Here is a 17,807-nt window from a genome sequence, read left to right as displayed (position 1 = left end):
ACATCATAAAACTGGACGTTTAGAACAGGCTTAATCCACCTGGATATTTACATCGTCAGGGATTACATCAAATGTTTCGTACTCAATGCTTGCGTGATTTAATTATTAACGTGGCAATTGTGGTTGTGAAATTCCACAACTTTGAGCTAAAGGTCTCAAGGTCGATTGGAGCATAAAACCTATTATTAAATTATGAAAAAATTCCATTGGCATTCCTAGTGCTCTGAAAACGTGCACACAACATTCTGTTACCATCATATTAAGAATATTTTTAAAGTTGTTAGCTGCTAGGAATAGACATTTTAAGAGTTCCATCACTTTAGTAATAAAAGTTTTATAGGTGCCTTTCGATTCGACGAGACTGGTTTTCCCACCTGCCCCCGCAGCACTTATCGGCGCCGTATCATACAATGTACTGAAGTTAGTACTTCCATCATCAATTAAACTATTGGTATTTGGAGGTGGGCTATTAGGTGCGGATAAAATTTATGAAATTTTCTAGGAAAACTGATATATCGTTTTACAGGTTACGTCATTTATGATATGATTCATTTTTACTTACACTATGGAGCACCAGAAGAAGGGACGATCCTCTACACTATGAAACGTCATCACAATCAACACCACTTCGCTCGTCACGATAAAGGTACATTTTCGACGGCGTCAAATAAGAGCGCCGAATTTCAATTCCATTTCCCTTTTTGATTGATGCCATACAATAACATTTCATATTCCTTAAATGGTCAACTTCTGCGCTCTGATGGATTTACTAGCAAGTTTTTGTGTACTTATTGATCTCTTGTAGGTTTTGGGATCAGCAACCTGTTCTGGGACAGAATTTTCGGAACATTAATACTTTTAAGAAAATTAGCGTTTGGAATCAAGTGGGGAAAACCGATTAAAACAAGCTAACCTTCGTTGTTGTGTTCGTATCCGCCAGCTAGTTTGCGACGTTGTTTAATTATATTTTTATATCGTTTCGTATTATTAAACTTAACATAGAGCGTTCCTACGTTTTGTTTTTGGTTTTCGTACATCTATGCATAAGTGAGAAGGCTTGATGTCTTAATAATAGCTTTGCTATATTTGTGTACTAAACGCTGTGTAATCATAGTAGTACTTACGAGCTTACAAATTGTTTGCCAGGTGTCGAAAAACCATAGTATTTCTTGCATTTTTTACGAGGTCGTTTTTACATTTTCGCTCTGGCAGCAAGTGAGAATCTGCCGGAGCGATCAAGTGGTATGTAATACTACTGAATTTATTTGTACCATCCCACAAAATACAACGGGTCAAATTTCAGAAGGTGGTAGTGTTTAAAGCGTAGTTTCAACTTTTGGGGGGAATTCATTCTACAGTCTTTTGCTATGCAAGTAATACTAAACCGTTGCGTCTTGAGTTGTTATTCACCTATCGCCTCCAGAAGTTGGTCAACACCCATAATCTACTACAGTCATTTACAAAATTCAGTATTATTACTATTAATCAATTTGGGTTTGGCTGTATTCTTTCGAGTCTTGATGTGAGCTAGTCTAAATGTGTTGATATTAAATTTTTATATTGTCTGTTACGCGTAATGTTAAAGCTTTTATAAAATCATTTTTAAATTGTTAGATTTGCAGTACAAATTGTTTTACAGTAATTTATAATGTTAAATAATAAAAACTTTTACTTTGTTTTTCGTCATGGTATTTATTTAGATTTGGTAGTTTTGTTTTTACTTACAGTGGCACACACAATCTGAGGCGCGCCTATATATGTGTTTATGTTTATTTATTGCATGTATTAGCTAGATATAAAACAACATAAGATACAGTTATAATATTAGAATTATTGTTGTCTTCTAAATGGTCGAGATGCTCGGGCGCCATAAGATAACGATTTTGGTCCAGTGGTTAGTCTCCGGAAAATCGGCGGCAAATACAAAAGCTCCATTTTGTGCAAGCATTCGCTGCGACTTCATCGTGGGTTGGGTCGGCAAAAAGATTTAGATGCAGACAGGGCGCCAGAAACTGTAAATTAACCCTTAACCACTCGAATTTTGATATATGTGTTCCCTGAAACAAAAGTAAGAGTTTTATTTTACAAAATCTTTATTTTTACAAAGCATGTGATGTGACATACCGGATTGCATATTCCAAAACCCTACATATGCAATTAACATGTTGACTTAGAGGGTTTATAATAACACCAATCGAAAAATCTATCTGAGAATCTAATGATATACGAATTAGTTAATTGCCAGTTGTATTTCTCATTATTTTATCAAACCGGAGAGGCCTCTTCGGTTTCAGAACCCCTATTTAACAAATAGTAAATTACAAAATATTTGAACCAGTAGTTTATTAAATAGTAATACATTTCATTAAAGCAATGGGTTTCCCTTGTCGACTTACAGCCGTCCAACAAGGACTACAACGAGGTGCCTGTGTAAGGTACTTGTAGCAGGGTGTCTGCAATTCGATCGGAGACACTGAAACAACGAAAACGTTGCCCTTCGCATCATCGATCTCCACAACCACGCCTTGACCACCTAAAAGCACAGAACTATGTAAAATGTAGTCGATACATACGATACCTGCTCCGATCGACGAACGTTTTCCCGGAAACTTGTAGTTTTTTGGATTGTTAACCAACCCCCAAGACGAATCGGCTGTCTGGTACCTTTTTTCGCTCTAGCAGAAAACGGTTCTTTTTTAGCGCATTTCCAAAATAAAAAAAAGATGAGATGCTACTAGTTCTTTATCTTAAGAGCTATTGTTCTACTTTTTTCGCTATTTGGTTCGTTATGGTGTCGAGGCTTGCACCAAGGAAGGAATTTTTTCTGCGTTTATTGCTGAAAAAGTTATTGTAAAAAAACCAACAAACCGTTTTTTACATATTCCATAATTTTACCCTTTTGCCGTTTATTAACGATCCTAGAGATCATTTATAATGTTGTATTGTCTGTCGTCTGTCTGTTGGTCTGTCCGTCTGTCCCTTTATCTGTGTGAACGATAACTTTGTTTAGAAATCTCCGATCGCTTTTACATCTCCGTTAGTTATGAACTGAATTGCATGAAATTCAATATGGGCATAGCCTTTCCATATAATACGCAATGCCAAAAGTTGAGTCGAATCGATTCAAAATCCACAGTGCCCGTTTCGCATCTCGATCATTTATAAACCGAATTGCAAACTTTTTTTCTTACAAAGGTATTTGAATGAAATTTGATACATCTTGGAATAAAGGAAAATCCGAGGGAAAATCAAACGCCAGTTTCAAAATTTGGTTTTGCGCATGTGCAGTGCCAACTTTTCTATTTATTTCGGAAGCATTTAAGTGAAATGTGATACTTAGGCGCTTAGAACAAACAAAATCTAACATTAGTTTCAAAATTTAGGTTTGCGCATGCGCAGTTCCGTACGTGGGGATGAGTTTGATTCACTATATTCCCATTTTTTATTAAACTGATTTCAATTCTTTTATTGTCAGTAACATACTGGATTTCCGGGCATGGTGTTCCATAGATTGTTCGTTTTAACTTTTTTTCTTGTAGCGTTCTTATTCCTCCAGTTTTCTGCTGTATTTAGTTCTGAAAAAGTTTATTAGTTAACTGTTATACATACTCGTAATTAAAAAATGTGTTAAATTGCAATGAGTTGGGCAAAATACTATACATACTTCATTCCATTGTAGCGTTCCAAAATATTGTAAAATTATTAAAATTAATTTAAATTTAAACTTTTAATGCAGTCGTATAGCGCATGCACGCGATACGCGGCGGGATAAACAGACCATTTTTGAGGAATGGGAGAAGGTATATGGCGGTCTTGTTATAATCGTAGAGACGTTCTGAATTATTATAGTTAAAACAAATTTAGTTTGAGAGACTTATTTAAGTCAGTGGGGTTGCGTGACTGAAAACAAAACGTAAGTTGCTGAAAGTAAAATATATTTAATAAACGTAAATAATTTTAGGTTTTTGGTTCTTACATTTTCCACAATAATTATTCCAGCACAGATTACAGCAGACAATAAAAAGCACATTATTTTGATAATGTGTTACATTTTAGGGCTCTCAATCCTAAGTGTTGGAATTTGATGTACGTAGTCAGCTCCTGATGCTGATAGGACGCAAAATATTATATCACCTGCAAAGTAACTAAAGAAAATCGTGTCCATTGCGATAAGAAGGAACGTAGCCGCCATAATTCCACCTGCGCTGCTCAAAGGTTTGAAAGTTAACCAAATCTGTAAACAGCGATGATTTTATGAATTCCCAGCCTTAATGAAATTAATCTATCGTTACCTTTGTTGGGATTTAATTGTTAATGTTATTTGTGTTTGTTGCCAATAATTTGTGTATGCTAGATTAGTAACGATTGCAAACGTGAATGATCATTCATCCGCTGCATTGAGCATTCAATTTAATACTTACCTGTTTAAATAAATTAATCAATTTATGCATATATGTTTATCAATATTGTCCGACTACCTGTCGTTGGGCAATTTAAAATAAGACAGGTTGGCGCCCACCAAACAACGAATAAGTAACAATAGGTAACCCACGATTCCAGCTTTCGAACCTTCGAGCACGGTCAGCATATATAACCACCAAAGTAAGGTTACACCATCTAGGGTTAAAGCAAATGAAAGGATAGAAACACTTTAACTTTCATTTTAATTGGTTAGTTAACTAATCTTCCTTATATATACAGGGTGAGTTTTTTTTCACTTCCACTGCAGGGATCTTTTAAACCGTAAGAGATACGAAGTCGGTTAAATGGGCAAAAAAACTGAATCTTTCGGTTTTTTGCCAATAACTTCTTTATTTGTGCTCAGAGCAACAAGAAACTTTGAATGGGAAAATTAATCAGCATACAATTCTGCATATCTTTGCCCATTTAACCGACTCTGTATCTCTTACGGTTTACGAGATCCCTATAGTAGAAGTGAAAAAAAACTCACCCTGTATATAACTCCAATAATAAATGGAAAATGTTATCAGATTAGTATCAGAACTAATATCCCAAGGACAGTGGTCATCCCGCCTTCATTTTTTATTTCTGATCCACAAAGTACATTAAAAATAAAAAGACCCGTATGTCCTCAGTTTTTATTTGCGAGTAAAATAAACCCAAAATAAATTATTGAAAAGCTGTGTTTTTAGTAGTACCTGTGACAGATGACGCAAGTTATAAATGCCATTCTCCTGCAATATTGCCAAGTCGTTATGTCATCTGAATGGTTCTAGGAGCTGATTGGTCGGGCTTATTACGTCACAGAGTCAGAGTCACAATCATATCGTTTTGAATAAACCTTTAAAACCGCACATGTTCATTATTTTCTTGCTAATCAGCCTCTATTTTTAAATATGTTTTATAGTTTCAGGTACCCGCTTATTAAATTAGAACTGCGGAATTCAACTATACTGTAAACCCCCATTGTGAAATAATTTTGGCAAATATCGAAAGCATATGTTGCTTAGTAACCGCCCTCCGCGGCGTCGGAAGGTTACTGGATTTACTATAAGCAACATGTTTGCGGAATTTGTTATAAAATTATTTCAGAATTATCACTGTTGGAGGGGTATTCGTCGGAAATTTTTTTGCAAATCGATTTCACACAATTATACAGTAGGTACCTATATTTGCTTTAACTCGTTTATATCATCGCAATCCGCACTTCCACATCGTGACATTTTGAAATATAGAAACTGTCAGGGGCATCGTTTCTCTGTCCCCTAAAGCGCTTTTCAGTATAATACGAATTTGATTGGCTATTTTGATCACATTGCGACAAATTAGCTCATTTTATTGGATTTCTATTTAGGCAAAAAAATTCCATTTAATAATAATTTTAGCTTAACGTTGTATCAAATTCGTTGGAATTGACTGTATACGCACTACAGAGCCAAAACAAGGATTTACAAAATATGATTTGTGAAGAAACGCTCACAAAGGTAGTCAACGCCTTCATTAGGAGTAAGTTGGAATATGGGTCGGTGGTATACACATCGGCGGCCAGATCCCAACTTAAAAGTATAGAAGGGGTGTGGAACAAAGCCATGCTATTAATAACGGGGGCATACCGCACATCACCAATAGACAGCCTTAATGTCGAAAATAATTCGTTACCCATTTACTTGAGATTCAAGCAGCAACACCTTAGGTATGCGGTAAAGGTACTTGCACAACCATCCCATTTCTTATTTGAAGTTATCAAAAACCCCATACTACAACCCAGATACGAATGGCAACAGACCAGAACTATACCGGCAATTGTGAAATTGAATAAAGAAATACGCGATTATGGAAAATTAGATGGAAACCTGTGGGAAGAAGAAACACCGGAAATTGATAGGAAAAAGGTCACCGATTTTCTTTTAAAAGAAATAAACAAGGATTTCGTTGTAAAATGGCAGGAAGTATGGTCGACAAAGGAAACACACCTTAGAGTAATCCACCCACAGTTAGAGGGGAAGAGGTGTACCAAATGGCAAATTAAAAGAAAAGATCAGATTGCAATAACAAGACTGAGAATTGGACATACTAGATTAACCCATAGTCACCTCCTATTGGGAAAGAGAAATAAAAAATGTGCCCAGTGCGGGGAAACCCTGACGGTGCAACATATTATGAACGATTGCATTAAACTAGATACCTATAGACATAAATATAATATATCCTTAGGGGTACTAAACAATCCTGTAAAATACACGGATGTAATAAAATATCTGAAAGAAATAAATATATATACAGAAATATAGATATATGGCAGAAGACTTACCTTAAGAGGAATGCCAATTACCAGTGCAGTAGACGCTTCCTCCGGTAGGTCTGGGTTGATCTGGAAGAGAGAAAAAAAAAAAAAAAATGATTTGTGAAAGATCAGTCAAATCTTTCATCAAGCACATTTTGCTAAAAAGATTATGGAAGCGTAAATTGAGATTTTGTATTGAAAACAAATAAATGGAATCTAAGGGTAGGGATCATTGCAATTATCTGACGGTATATTTATGAGTATGAGTGTGAAAAAAAGTATGTGTTCCCTGTTGATGATAAGTTATTTACAAAGTTTTTTTTATAACTTACCATATGTTTGTATGTTGCAGTCTTCTGTTTCTTGATTTAAAACATCTCCTAGAAAAAAAGAAACTTTCCGTAAATATTATAGATAGGTAAGTTATACTTCATCCAACGAATATTGGACGGTATTAACAAAAGTGGAGTTCACTTCACAAGTATTTGAATCTAAATAAATGTATCTTATTAAAAAGTTAACAAAAAAACATTATAATTTTTCTATCCGAAGAAATCGAATATTTGGGATATGTAATTAAATATGGTCAAATTGCACCAAGTACGGCAAAGTTAGAGGTTATAGAAAAATGTCCAGTGCCAAAAGATATGCATAAAATAAGGAAATTTTTGGGTCTAGTTGGACACTTCAGAAAATTTATACCACAATTTGTCCAGAAATCAAAACCGCTAAAAATTTCGCTTGTATTTGGGACCAAGCCCAACAACAAGCGTTTCTATCTCTAAAAAACTTCTTGACTAAGTCATCAATTTTGACTGTATTTGACAACACTAAGGAGACCATTCTTTATACTGAGGCCAGCCGAGTTGGGTTAGCAGGGATGCTAGTGCAAACTGAAAATGGCAAAGACAAAGTTGTAGGATATTACAGCAAGACTGCATCACCTACAGAACAGCGCTATCACTGTTTTAAATTAGAGGCTCTTGCTGAAGTAAAATCTGTACAACGATTTAGACACTATTTGATTGGAATAAATTTTAAAATTAGTACAGATTGTTCAGCTGTGAAGGGTGCCATTTCAAAAAAAGATTTAAACCGTCGCGTCGTATAGGTAGATGGATCCTGGATTTGCAGGAATATCAGTTCGAAGTAGTCCATCGTCCTGGGTCAAGTATGTCTCATATCAACGCGTTGAGTAGAAATCCCGTAGTGGATTGCACTAGATGGTATTTATGCTGTCTTAATAAGTCGGACCCGGACAGTTTGGCGCGGCCTCTTTGGCGCGGCCACTTGGGCGCGGCTCCTTTGGCGCCGGGACACTTCGGCGCTGGGACACCTCGGCGCCGGGACACCTCGGCGCCGGGACACTTCGGCGCGGGGACACTTTGGCGCAGAAACATGTGGGTTGTGAGGGAGACATTTAGGCAGCATGAATGTTTAGCACTCGGCATTGCACAATGTGCACAATGAGGTGGATATGAAGATTATTCCTACGCTACTGGTTGAAAGTGTGCAAAACTTTTTCCTTTTGGACTTTCTTTTACTTTCATAATAATGCAAGTAATCGCCTTTGAAGTAGAAAGTGCTCTTCAGTTATTTGTTGATGTTTAGTAGGTATATCGCCTGTCCAAACAAAACAATAGCATGATTCATATCTGCCCCAGAATAGGCACATTTAATCCATTTAAGACATAGTAACTATAAACGACCTCCAGATATCACTGCTATGCACAGCAAATAAAAGCAACTTATAACAAGGAATAAGCTACTAAAGGAAAGTGGCTAGTCATTTTGCACGCAAAAGGTACCTATTTAATTATCACGAATAAACATATGTACCTACATAAATATATGTTACAAAAAACTTAATGTAATTCATAATTGTGCGCAATCCCACGCAGAAATTCAAGTATATTATCATTATTGTAGTTTAAAATAAGTCTGGAAATACGGTTATCAATTTCCCTATATTTGCGTTTTTTTGGTGATGGTTGATGACCAGCAAGGAGTTGTTCATAGCGAACGTCCCTTGCAATCTGAATTTTTCTTAAGGCAACAATGAATTTCCAAATGGTTGGATGCTCCATTCCCAATTCTATTGTAAGCCTACGGTGCGCTGCTTCGGCGTAATTGTTCGTACGATCTTCGCCGTCTAACACTCTTTGATGCAGATTCCATGTCTCTGGTCCGAACAGGGCTGGACGCCTGCCAAGCCCTCTACGATTTCTGCGACCGATGTAATTGTCCTCAAACCAATCTACCAAGGGTTGCAAATCATCGGGAAGAGCTTCCGAAATAGCATCAAGGGCGTTTTCCAGGTCGTTTATTGGAACAAAGGCCAACGCGGGTACCATTTTTGCGCGCAAGGAGAAATTAGCATCATTATTGTAGTTTTGAATCAATCCTAATTCACAAATTTTTTTCTTTACGTTGTGAGTTAGGTGGTAATAGCAACCGAATATATTTGCATCGGGAAAGCATCCTTGAAATGCAGTAATGGCGGCTGCTTCAAAATCGCAGGAATACGATCGAGGTTGAAAGTTGGGCTCTAATTCTATTAATGCTCGAGAAACAATCTCACGTACGTAGCGCCCTGTTTATTTGGCAAAAGGGCATATATGATTGGATGCACTCCACCATGAAGTCGTCCAAGTATAGTATAAATTTGCGAAAACAAATGTGGAGCTGTTTTGAAGGTGCCGTCGCCATAGAAGGTATCACTGCTACGTAAAATGTGTAAATTCTGTCGACGACCAAAAATCAATATCCTCATTTCTTCCGGTCCACTGTCATATAACAAAAAATTTTCTTCTATTCCATTGTCAAATGCATACATTTTGAATTCATCTGGAATTTGTAGCGTTTGCAAATTCAGTGGTGCTGGAGGGGCTGCATTAACTTCATTTCTCTTGCGTCTTACAGTTTTCTTGAGAGCTCCCAGTTGTGGAAGAGAAGCCTAGAATGCACGAGTGTTGTATTACAAAACAGCTAATAATTAATATCATGGCTTAGGATTTTTATGCATTTGAAAGTGCATGATTGTAATTGCATACGGGTGTTCATTTTAAAACTTCCCACCACGGATTTATCGAAAACCACTGATTAAAAGAAAAAACTCCGAGACACGTCAAAAGATTTGTCTAGGGGGACAACTTTTTAACAAAAAACTACTTCACCCCCTTTCAGCCTTTGTCCCTCAGGGTCATTCCCTTACAAATTTTAAATGACAAGTGGTATCGAGTGAGAGCTTGTTTGAAAGGTCTTTCGAAGTCCTTTCTTTTGACGTTTGATTTTTTAAAATCGGTCGATTTATTTAAGTAAAAATTTTTCTAATTTTCTCCAAAACGAACGACCGATTTTAAAAAATCAAATGTCAAAATAAAGGACTTCGAAAGACCTTCTGTCACTTTTCTGTATATATACGTAAACTTAACTTTACAGAAATATATGAAGTGATTCCATTTTTTACTAATCAAAGAAAAAACTTCTTTCAAATTTTTCAAGATAAAAATCCATATTTACTCACAGCAGGCACATTTACAATTTAAAAAAATGTATGTCCTTATATACTGTACCTAATGCGTTTAAATTTGACTAACAAATAGTTTCGGTAGGGTTTTATATTTTTTCTTTGATTAGTGTAATGGGCGTCTTACACTAACATTTAAAAACAAAACCTACCATTGCTGCTTGAGATATTCCGGTGATGCACTCGTTGATAACTTGTGAAGTACATTCTTGGGTGTTCACAGCACGTGCCTTGATACGGGTAACAATTTCAGCTGCTTCAATGCTTGACGCAGAAGCATCGTGATTATGTACATTGAGCAATTTAACCACCTCGTTGTTCCTTGTATGTAATCTCGCCTTACATTCATCTTTATTGGTGCACCTCCAAAATGATGTTAGGCCGTCTTTACTTAGCTTATCAAATGTGTATGAAAAACCGTCAGACACAAATTTGTTTCTCCCGCGTACTGATATAATTTCGCGCTCGCGATTCATGTCTAATTATCACAAAACAAAAAAGAGTTTAAAAAGAACCTGAGGAGATCAATCGACAGTATTCTACAACTGCTACAAGGAACACACAAAAGTTGCAAACAGAGTCGAACGGGAAACTAAGGCAGATAATCAGGGTAGGTTTAAGAATGAGTCAGTATAGGTAATACAGGTTTTTCCCAGAGACTTGTTATAACTAGACCGCGCGTAACGTAGATTTTACTATAAACGCCTGTTGTCAAGATACGATAGGCAACCAACTGTTCATCGCGGGGCAGACGTACGTCCTGCAGCTTGCTTTAGCCATGTTTATTCTAAATTTTAGTAGCAAAAAAAGATAACATATAGCTGTTAACTATTTTAATCGAATTTGTTGGTATTTTATTTGAACTAAATTGGTATATAACTGCCTTACTCTAGTCCTAATTTGATTTATATGTGTATTTTGGTGGTGAACACGTATGGGAAAATATACTCTTAAAACTAAAGATGTAAGTAGTAAGATATGATTATTTAGCGGATTTTGATTCAATATAATGCCTATCCAAAAACCCAAATTGTAACTGTAACTGTTATTTATTTTTCTAAGACTGCTGATAACCATTTTGTTTACAACGCGGTGTGGTGTGGATTGAATGAATAACCTGAACACATTTTCAGCAATTTGGCAAATTTTTAATGCATCGTTTGATCCGTACAACAATCCTCCCTTTAAACTTTTATTCGTGGAAAATCAGCATATTATTTAAAAATTTATCGACAGAGTAAATGTTGATACGCACAAGTTAACCTAAGTTTATTGGTTTATTCTCAACAGAAATTTATCTGTTCACTAATTCGAGCTAATCACGAGAATGATTAATGAACGGAACATCTAAAATAACAGCTTATTTCATTATATTGCATAAATCATCTCAGCGATTTTGCCCCGCAGTGCATTGTGTGTGGCATACTGTGTCGACAACACCTTAGATACGTTAAGCGCAGTCTAGTTATAGCAAGTCTCTGGTTTTTCCTAATTACCACAGTCGGTCCTAATGGTGTAAATATTTTTATTTGTCGGCAAGTAAACAATAGAATATTTAACAATACCAGAAATGTGCACCTTCTGCTTATTTTGACACATTTATTACCTACGGTGGTGTATATCTTAAAGAACTTATGTCCCTTGGCCGTTTGCACCGGCAAATTTAAGCGGAGCTTAGCATAAGCATAGATTAAAATCCATGGCAACCCGTTGCGACAATGGTCGCCGTGGGTTTTTAACGACGCTTAAGCTAAGCTTTGTCGGTGCAAACGGTCATAACAGAAGTAAGTAAACTATTTGTGTGTCAGGTAAATTTCATCTAATTGTATATCATCAATAACGATTAGGTTTTTATATGTGTATAAATTTCTGGCGCCAAACTGCCTCGGTGCCAAAATGTCCCGGCGCCAAAGTGTCCCGGTGCCAAAATGTCCCGGCGCCAAAGTGTCCCGGCGCCAAAATGTCCCGGCGCCAAACTGTCCCGGCGCCAAAGCGGCCGCGCCAAAGCGGCCGCGCCAAAGTGGCGGCGCCGAAGTGGCCGCGCCAAAATGTCCTAGACCGTAATAAGTGAAAACGATTGGATTTTGGCTACGCAAAAACAAGATAAAGATATAAGCAGTATAAAAAGAATACTACAATCAGGAGAAAGAAATAGTAACATAGCCATTTTTAACGATTACGACTTAAGAAAGGGTATAGTCTACAAACACACTGAACATGGAAACCGTGCTGTTTTACCGAAAGCATGTCCATGGCAAATACTTAGATACAACCACGGTGATATTGGGCACTTCGCTTTCGACAAAACCTACGAGAGGATTTCTAGTAGTTTTTGGTTTCCTAAAATGCGAAAATTTGTTCAAAAATATGTAGACTCTTGCATAAACTGCATGTACCATAAAGTTCCTGCTGGTAAGCGTGCAGGGTATCTACCTCCAATCAAGAAAATACCAAGGTGTAACGCCACTTATATTATTCGAGGGCAGTTGTTTCCCTACGAGCCAAAGTCGTGGCAGAAGGCATGGCCGCGTTCTCGCCAACTACGACAGGCGTCCCATATTGTTTTGTTTTTGTTTTTAGAGAGTTCTCAATTAATTAAATAGTTATTTGTTTCATTAGTACAAAAAATGTCAGTTTTCGGGACGAGGAAGATAGTTGCTGGACGACGCCTCACGGCTCGCCAGTCAACTTCTCCTATCGCCAGTAAAAACTCACTTACCTGGCTAATAATGTAAAATACTATTAATAGCGTTATATCCTAACGCTACTAGAATACTGCAACCTGCAGATGTTTCGAGTTTCAAACCTTAAAAAGTTGCATGGAAAAAAGGATTAGCTGAGTGGAGAAGATCTAATCCTTTTCAACAGCTAACAAAGGAACACTTCGCTCCCATTTTAAGTGATGCATTAAAACTTCTGAAACCAAATACTATAATTAATGGATTTAGAGCTTGTGGCCTTTGTCCTTGGAACCCGAATGCAATAGACTACAGCAAGTGTCTAGGAAAGCAAACAGAAAGCACCGAACTTATTGAAATACCCACTACGGTAAAAGAAGATGGAGTAGAAGTACTTACTTATTCTGAATTTCGCGAATGTTGTGGTGAACGTATTATAACTGATCTGGAACAAGAGAGTAAATCTGGTAGTTCGCAATTTAAATCTCCTGAATTTTGTGCACTCCTAAATATGTTTAAAAAATTTAATTGCGTCTCTGATTCTTTGTCACAAGTAACATCTAAGAGTTCAGAGGATCAAGTAGTTACGACTAATGATACTGATGATTTAAGTGGTTGGGAAACTGCCGAATTAATTGAAAGCAGTACATCGAAAGATATTCCTAGTGAAATGGACGATAGAAATTACATGGAAGAAGAATTACAGAACAGCACCGAATCTATTGAACCAGGCACAACTCTAGATCACCTTAGTGAAATGGAACGTACAAGCTACACAGAAAAAGAAATAGACAATATGCCAGTCACTTTTCTCGACGAAATGGACACCGTGATTGTACAAGCCGAGCCATGCGAAGATACAAAGAATGGGAATTCAGACGCAAATACCTCTTCAATAAATGAGCAGCCACATACATCAAACGCTAGTAATAGTGAAATTACCTTTAAATCACATCTTTTGTGGCCAAAGAAAAGGAAAAAGGGATAGCCAAAGATTACCGTAGGGGAGAGTGGTACACAGTGTTACGTCGTCCACAGTGAAACATCGGAATTTATTTTTAAATTTGGCGCGTCTGTTTCATGCATGTAAGGAAATATACACTTGCTCAATGATGATGAATGTTATTTACGAGTGTTCACGACGTGAACTTCACGTGTTACAAGAAAGGTGCGCGTATAATAAATGCATTTTATGTTTTTTCATGGTATGTAGTAACATAATATGACTACTAAGCATGCATTTTTTGCTTCCTTCACAACCAATTTTAGACATTCTCGCTATTAAACTAACATTATTACTATCTAATAACATAACCTGCAACAGGTTTGTGAAGGTAAATCATACACACCACAGAGTTTAAAATTTTACTACATTTGAATGAGATGGGTACACAGTTACACACTGAAACAGTATTCGGTAGTACACAGTGATACGCGTTTCAATGTGTACCACAATTTTACAACTTAAATCGAAAATTTGTTTTTTGGTATTTCAGATGGTTAGAAAGCAAAAGCCTAGGCAAATAGGAAAAACATCTGTAGATGTAATGACTGCTACTACCAAGTTGGTATTAGAAGAGAATTATTCTCTACGTAGAGCTGCTGAGGCATACGATATCAGCTTTATAACTTTACGGCGATATGTTTTAAAAAAACGGAGTAATCCTGATGCCGATATAAAAATGTCACCCAACTATAGTGTGAGACAAATTTTGACTGAGGAACAGGAAGTACGATTAGCAGAGTACATCAACACCTGCAGTAAAATGGCATATGGGTTGTCTACAAAAGAATGCAGAAGGCTTGCATGGGAGATGGCAGATGTGAATAAACTAAGTGTTCCCATATCGTGGACAGCAAACAAACAAGCTGGAGTTGAGTGGTTACGACAATTTATGAAGAGACGGAAGAACCTTAGCATTCGTCAACCGGAAGCTTGCAGTTTAAGTAGACTTACATCGTTTAATCCACACAACGTGAAGAAATTTTTTGACCAACTAAAACAAATATTTGAAAAAAAACCTCAACTAGTCGATCCCTCCAGAATATTTAATCTGGATGAAACTGGGACAAGCACTGTGCAGAAGCCTAGAAAAATTGTAGCTGAAAAGGGGTCAAAACAAGTCAGCCAGTGTAGCAGTGCTGAACGCGGAAGCTTAGTAACCAGTTGCGCAATTATATGTGCTAATGGGACATACCTTCCACCAGCAATGGTTTTTCCAAGGAAGTATTTTAAAACACACATGGTAGCTGGAGCACCTCCGGGCACACTAGGTTTAGCAACTCCCAATGGATGGATGACAGCTGAACTGTTTTCAGCAAGGTGGCGCGCGGGAACGATCGATTATGAATCGATTAGTATTATTGTAATTGGAACCATGACAACACTTTGTTGACGTGGTTGTGTGTAGAAAAGTTCGCCATTTCATTTGCGATGGAAAATTGGACTGGTCAAGAACGTGCATTCGCTGTGAATGCATTTTACAAAAATAACGACAGTTATGAGCAAGCAAGACGCGATGTCGAGTGGCCCGCCAGGTTCCCAAATCTTTCCTGATTTTGATGTTGTTCATCACCACACATAATACACATTTTCTTTTCCATTATACATTTATGTTGTTCTTTGTTATTGTAAGGTCTATTGCACTTTTCACAAAAATAAGATGATCCTAAGAAAGCAGGCATGCTATTAATAACATTAAAGTGATTTTTAATTTTATACAAATATATTTTAATTTCTTTATCAGAACCTCTATAGATAACAGAGTTCAAATTCTCTGAACAGACAACATTAATTTGAATATTTAACAGTTCTTCGACACTTTTTATATCATCTAAAGTAAAACCTTCCTTATTATATTCACACAATCTGTTACATAATATAGTAACCAATTCTCTCTGTAATTTATATTTATCACCTACTCTAATTTTTTTAATTTCATTATCTGTCAACTCCCTTTCTAAGATTATATATATATTTTTTTTTTAAATATAGGGTTCGACTGCCAAGGTCATATCCCCTTTATTGCACGCTATAGAGTACAGGTACATATATGCACAGTGCTGTTTTATAAGTTAAGGCTACAATCATAGCTCTAGGACAACATAAATTATCAGAATTTTTTATCACGGTTATACACTTTTTTGTCATCAAATTTTCAGTTAAATTAATAATTTTTGTTCCTTTTCCACCTCTAGGCATAGCAATCATTTTTATATTAAAAGTTGTTTCTGAAATGTCAATAGTGTTATCAGATGATAATATTTTTAATAATTTATGTAGAATTTTTTCACAGGATGCTTTAATGTTTGTAAAATTATGATAACCTACACTGATAGGATAAAACAAATTAGGATTGTTTATTACAATATTGAGTTTATCATTTCTACGAAGTCTATATCTCTTTTTAATTAATTTTAATGAACCTTGTAAAATACGATCTAGTATAACGCTTTTATTATTTTCTTTAATAGCAGGAGGTAGTTTTATTTGATAATCAACACACCAAGCATTAAATTTTTTATTAAAACTTGATTTAATATTAACAATATCATACATCTCATTTTTTGTATTTTCATTTTGTATTTCATTTCTAAATAGTTTATTACTAAAAGGAAATATTTCTTTTAATGTTTCTGGTTTTGTTTGCTTCGATTCATTAAAAATTTCATCATCAAATTTATAGAAATAATTAATATTAGGAAGTGTATTTATTCTCTTAGGCGCGGTTCCCACTGGAGCGATGCGATAAGCGATGCAACATGAGCAATCTTTTATCGCCCGATGCAACTTTTATCCTCGCAACACTCCAGTGCACACTGGAGCGATAATGTAGCCTCTAGGATAAGCAAAAGAGCAGTTGTTTTGATCAGTCAAGTTCCTCAGAGCGCTACTGCGAACTATGGAATCTGCCCAATTGTATTGGCTCCATCGATGGAAAGCATATTCGCGTAAGGTGCTTTAAGCTTTTTCAGCTATTTGTTTTCACGTAACACCTGTCAAATCAGTCCTGCTATAACTTTTCAATGCATAGTTCCATAAACACGCTTTCTGCTCCACCAATTTCACGAAGGAAATAGAGGATTGCACGTCTTCTTGCTGACCCGGCATGATTAATCGGACGTGTCGAACGATATGCGCTCAAAGCGACCCGGCAGCTATGTCTCCCGCCCCGACGCGACTCCGATAATTATCGGTGTAGTATCGCGATCGCTCCAGTGTGTACCAGATAAGTTGCTTCCATTACGTTTGCACGATTATGAGTGATCGGTGTCGAATCAGGATCGGGTTGCTTATCGAATCGCCTGTTGCATCGCTTATCGTATCGCTCCAGTGGGAACCGCGCCTTAGGTCTTTGTTCGTATATATCGTCGGCAAATTTAAATTCTTCATTCAGTATAATAAAATTAATTAAGTCATCTTTACCGAGATTAGAATATCCTTTAAATCCTTTTTCTTTACACAAATTTCTTAATTCAGTTACGGTTTGATTGTTTAGATTTCTTTCCATTTATTAGGAAAAAATTATTCAACTTAAAATTTTCTGTTTGAGTAATTTATCAGCTAGACATTTTTTACATACGTAATTATAGCCATCACTAATACTTTTATTCTTATAAAATTCGCCCAATGATTTCTCTATTTGACAGATAGAACATTTTTTAATTTTATTTAATTTTCTTCTATGAATATTTGTATCTCTATGTTTATCTATATAGGTTTTAACAATTTCTTCACCACATTCGCATTTTAGTTTTTCATATGTTTTATCCTTACATAAATAATAATGATCACTAACACAAGCTTTACACCAACACCTGAATCCATCCTTAGTTCTATTATTTTTATCAAAAC

General features: G+C 36.3%; 2 protein-coding genes and 1 long non-coding RNA gene across 9 annotated transcripts in view; 1 reads left to right on the top strand and 2 right to left on the bottom strand.

Annotated features, from left to right (window-relative positions):
• The window catches only part of LOC116160095 (fatty acid 2-hydroxylase), a 96,057-nt gene extending 95,049 nt beyond the window's left edge, over nucleotides 1-1,008 (top strand). For all 7 annotated transcript variants that reach the window (XM_031473234.1, XM_031473238.1, XM_031473236.1 and 4 more), the window contains exons 5-7: nucleotides 341-473; nucleotides 527-646; nucleotides 806-1,008. In XM_031473234.1, the coding sequence (XP_031329094.1) occupies nucleotides 341-473; nucleotides 527-646; nucleotides 806-912 (360 nt within the window). In that variant the 3' untranslated portion in view covers nucleotides 913-1,008. The remainder of the gene's footprint in view (nucleotides 1-340; nucleotides 474-526; nucleotides 647-805) is intronic.
• A 482-nt stretch (nucleotides 1,009-1,490) lies between these two features.
• On the bottom strand, nucleotides 1,491-2,759 carry LOC116160101. Its single transcript, XR_004143135.1, has 3 exons — nucleotides 2,579-2,759; nucleotides 2,125-2,533; nucleotides 1,491-2,057 (listed from the first exon to the last, which is right to left on the bottom strand). It is a non-coding gene; the product is annotated as an uncharacterized LOC116160101 (long non-coding RNA).
• Nucleotides 2,760-9,302: 6,543 nt separating this feature from the next.
• LOC116159235 lies at nucleotides 9,303-10,947 on the bottom strand. The gene is made up of 2 exons (XM_031472179.1): nucleotides 10,427-10,947; nucleotides 9,303-9,701 (listed from the first exon to the last, which is right to left on the bottom strand). The coding sequence occupies exons 1-2, from the start codon at nucleotides 10,748-10,750 to the stop codon at nucleotides 9,303-9,305; spliced, it is 723 nt and encodes a 240-aa protein (XP_031328039.1). The 5' UTR covers nucleotides 10,751-10,947.
• Nucleotides 10,948-17,807: the final 6,860 nt, after the last annotated feature.

Source organism: Photinus pyralis, unplaced genomic scaffold (genome assembly GCF_008802855.1).
Source record: "Photinus pyralis isolate 1611_PpyrPB1 unplaced genomic scaffold, Ppyr1.3 Ppyr1.4_LG1, whole genome shotgun sequence".
NCBI lineage: Eukaryota > Metazoa > Arthropoda > Insecta > Coleoptera > Lampyridae > Photinus > Photinus pyralis.
The sequence above is the reverse complement of the archived record's forward strand: the minus strand, read 5'-3'. Positions and strand labels throughout refer to the sequence as shown.

Bases quoted from the DNA above. Each gene is read 5' to 3' on its own strand.
- LOC116159235 (XM_031472179.1), bottom strand. From the start codon at position 10,750: ATGAATCGCGAGCGCGAAATTATATCAGTACGCGGGAGAAACAAATTT. The intron at 9,702-10,426 runs GTAGGTTTTGTT...CGTGCATTCTAG, and splicing joins GAATATCTCAAGCAGCAATG to GCTTCTCTTCCACAACTGGG.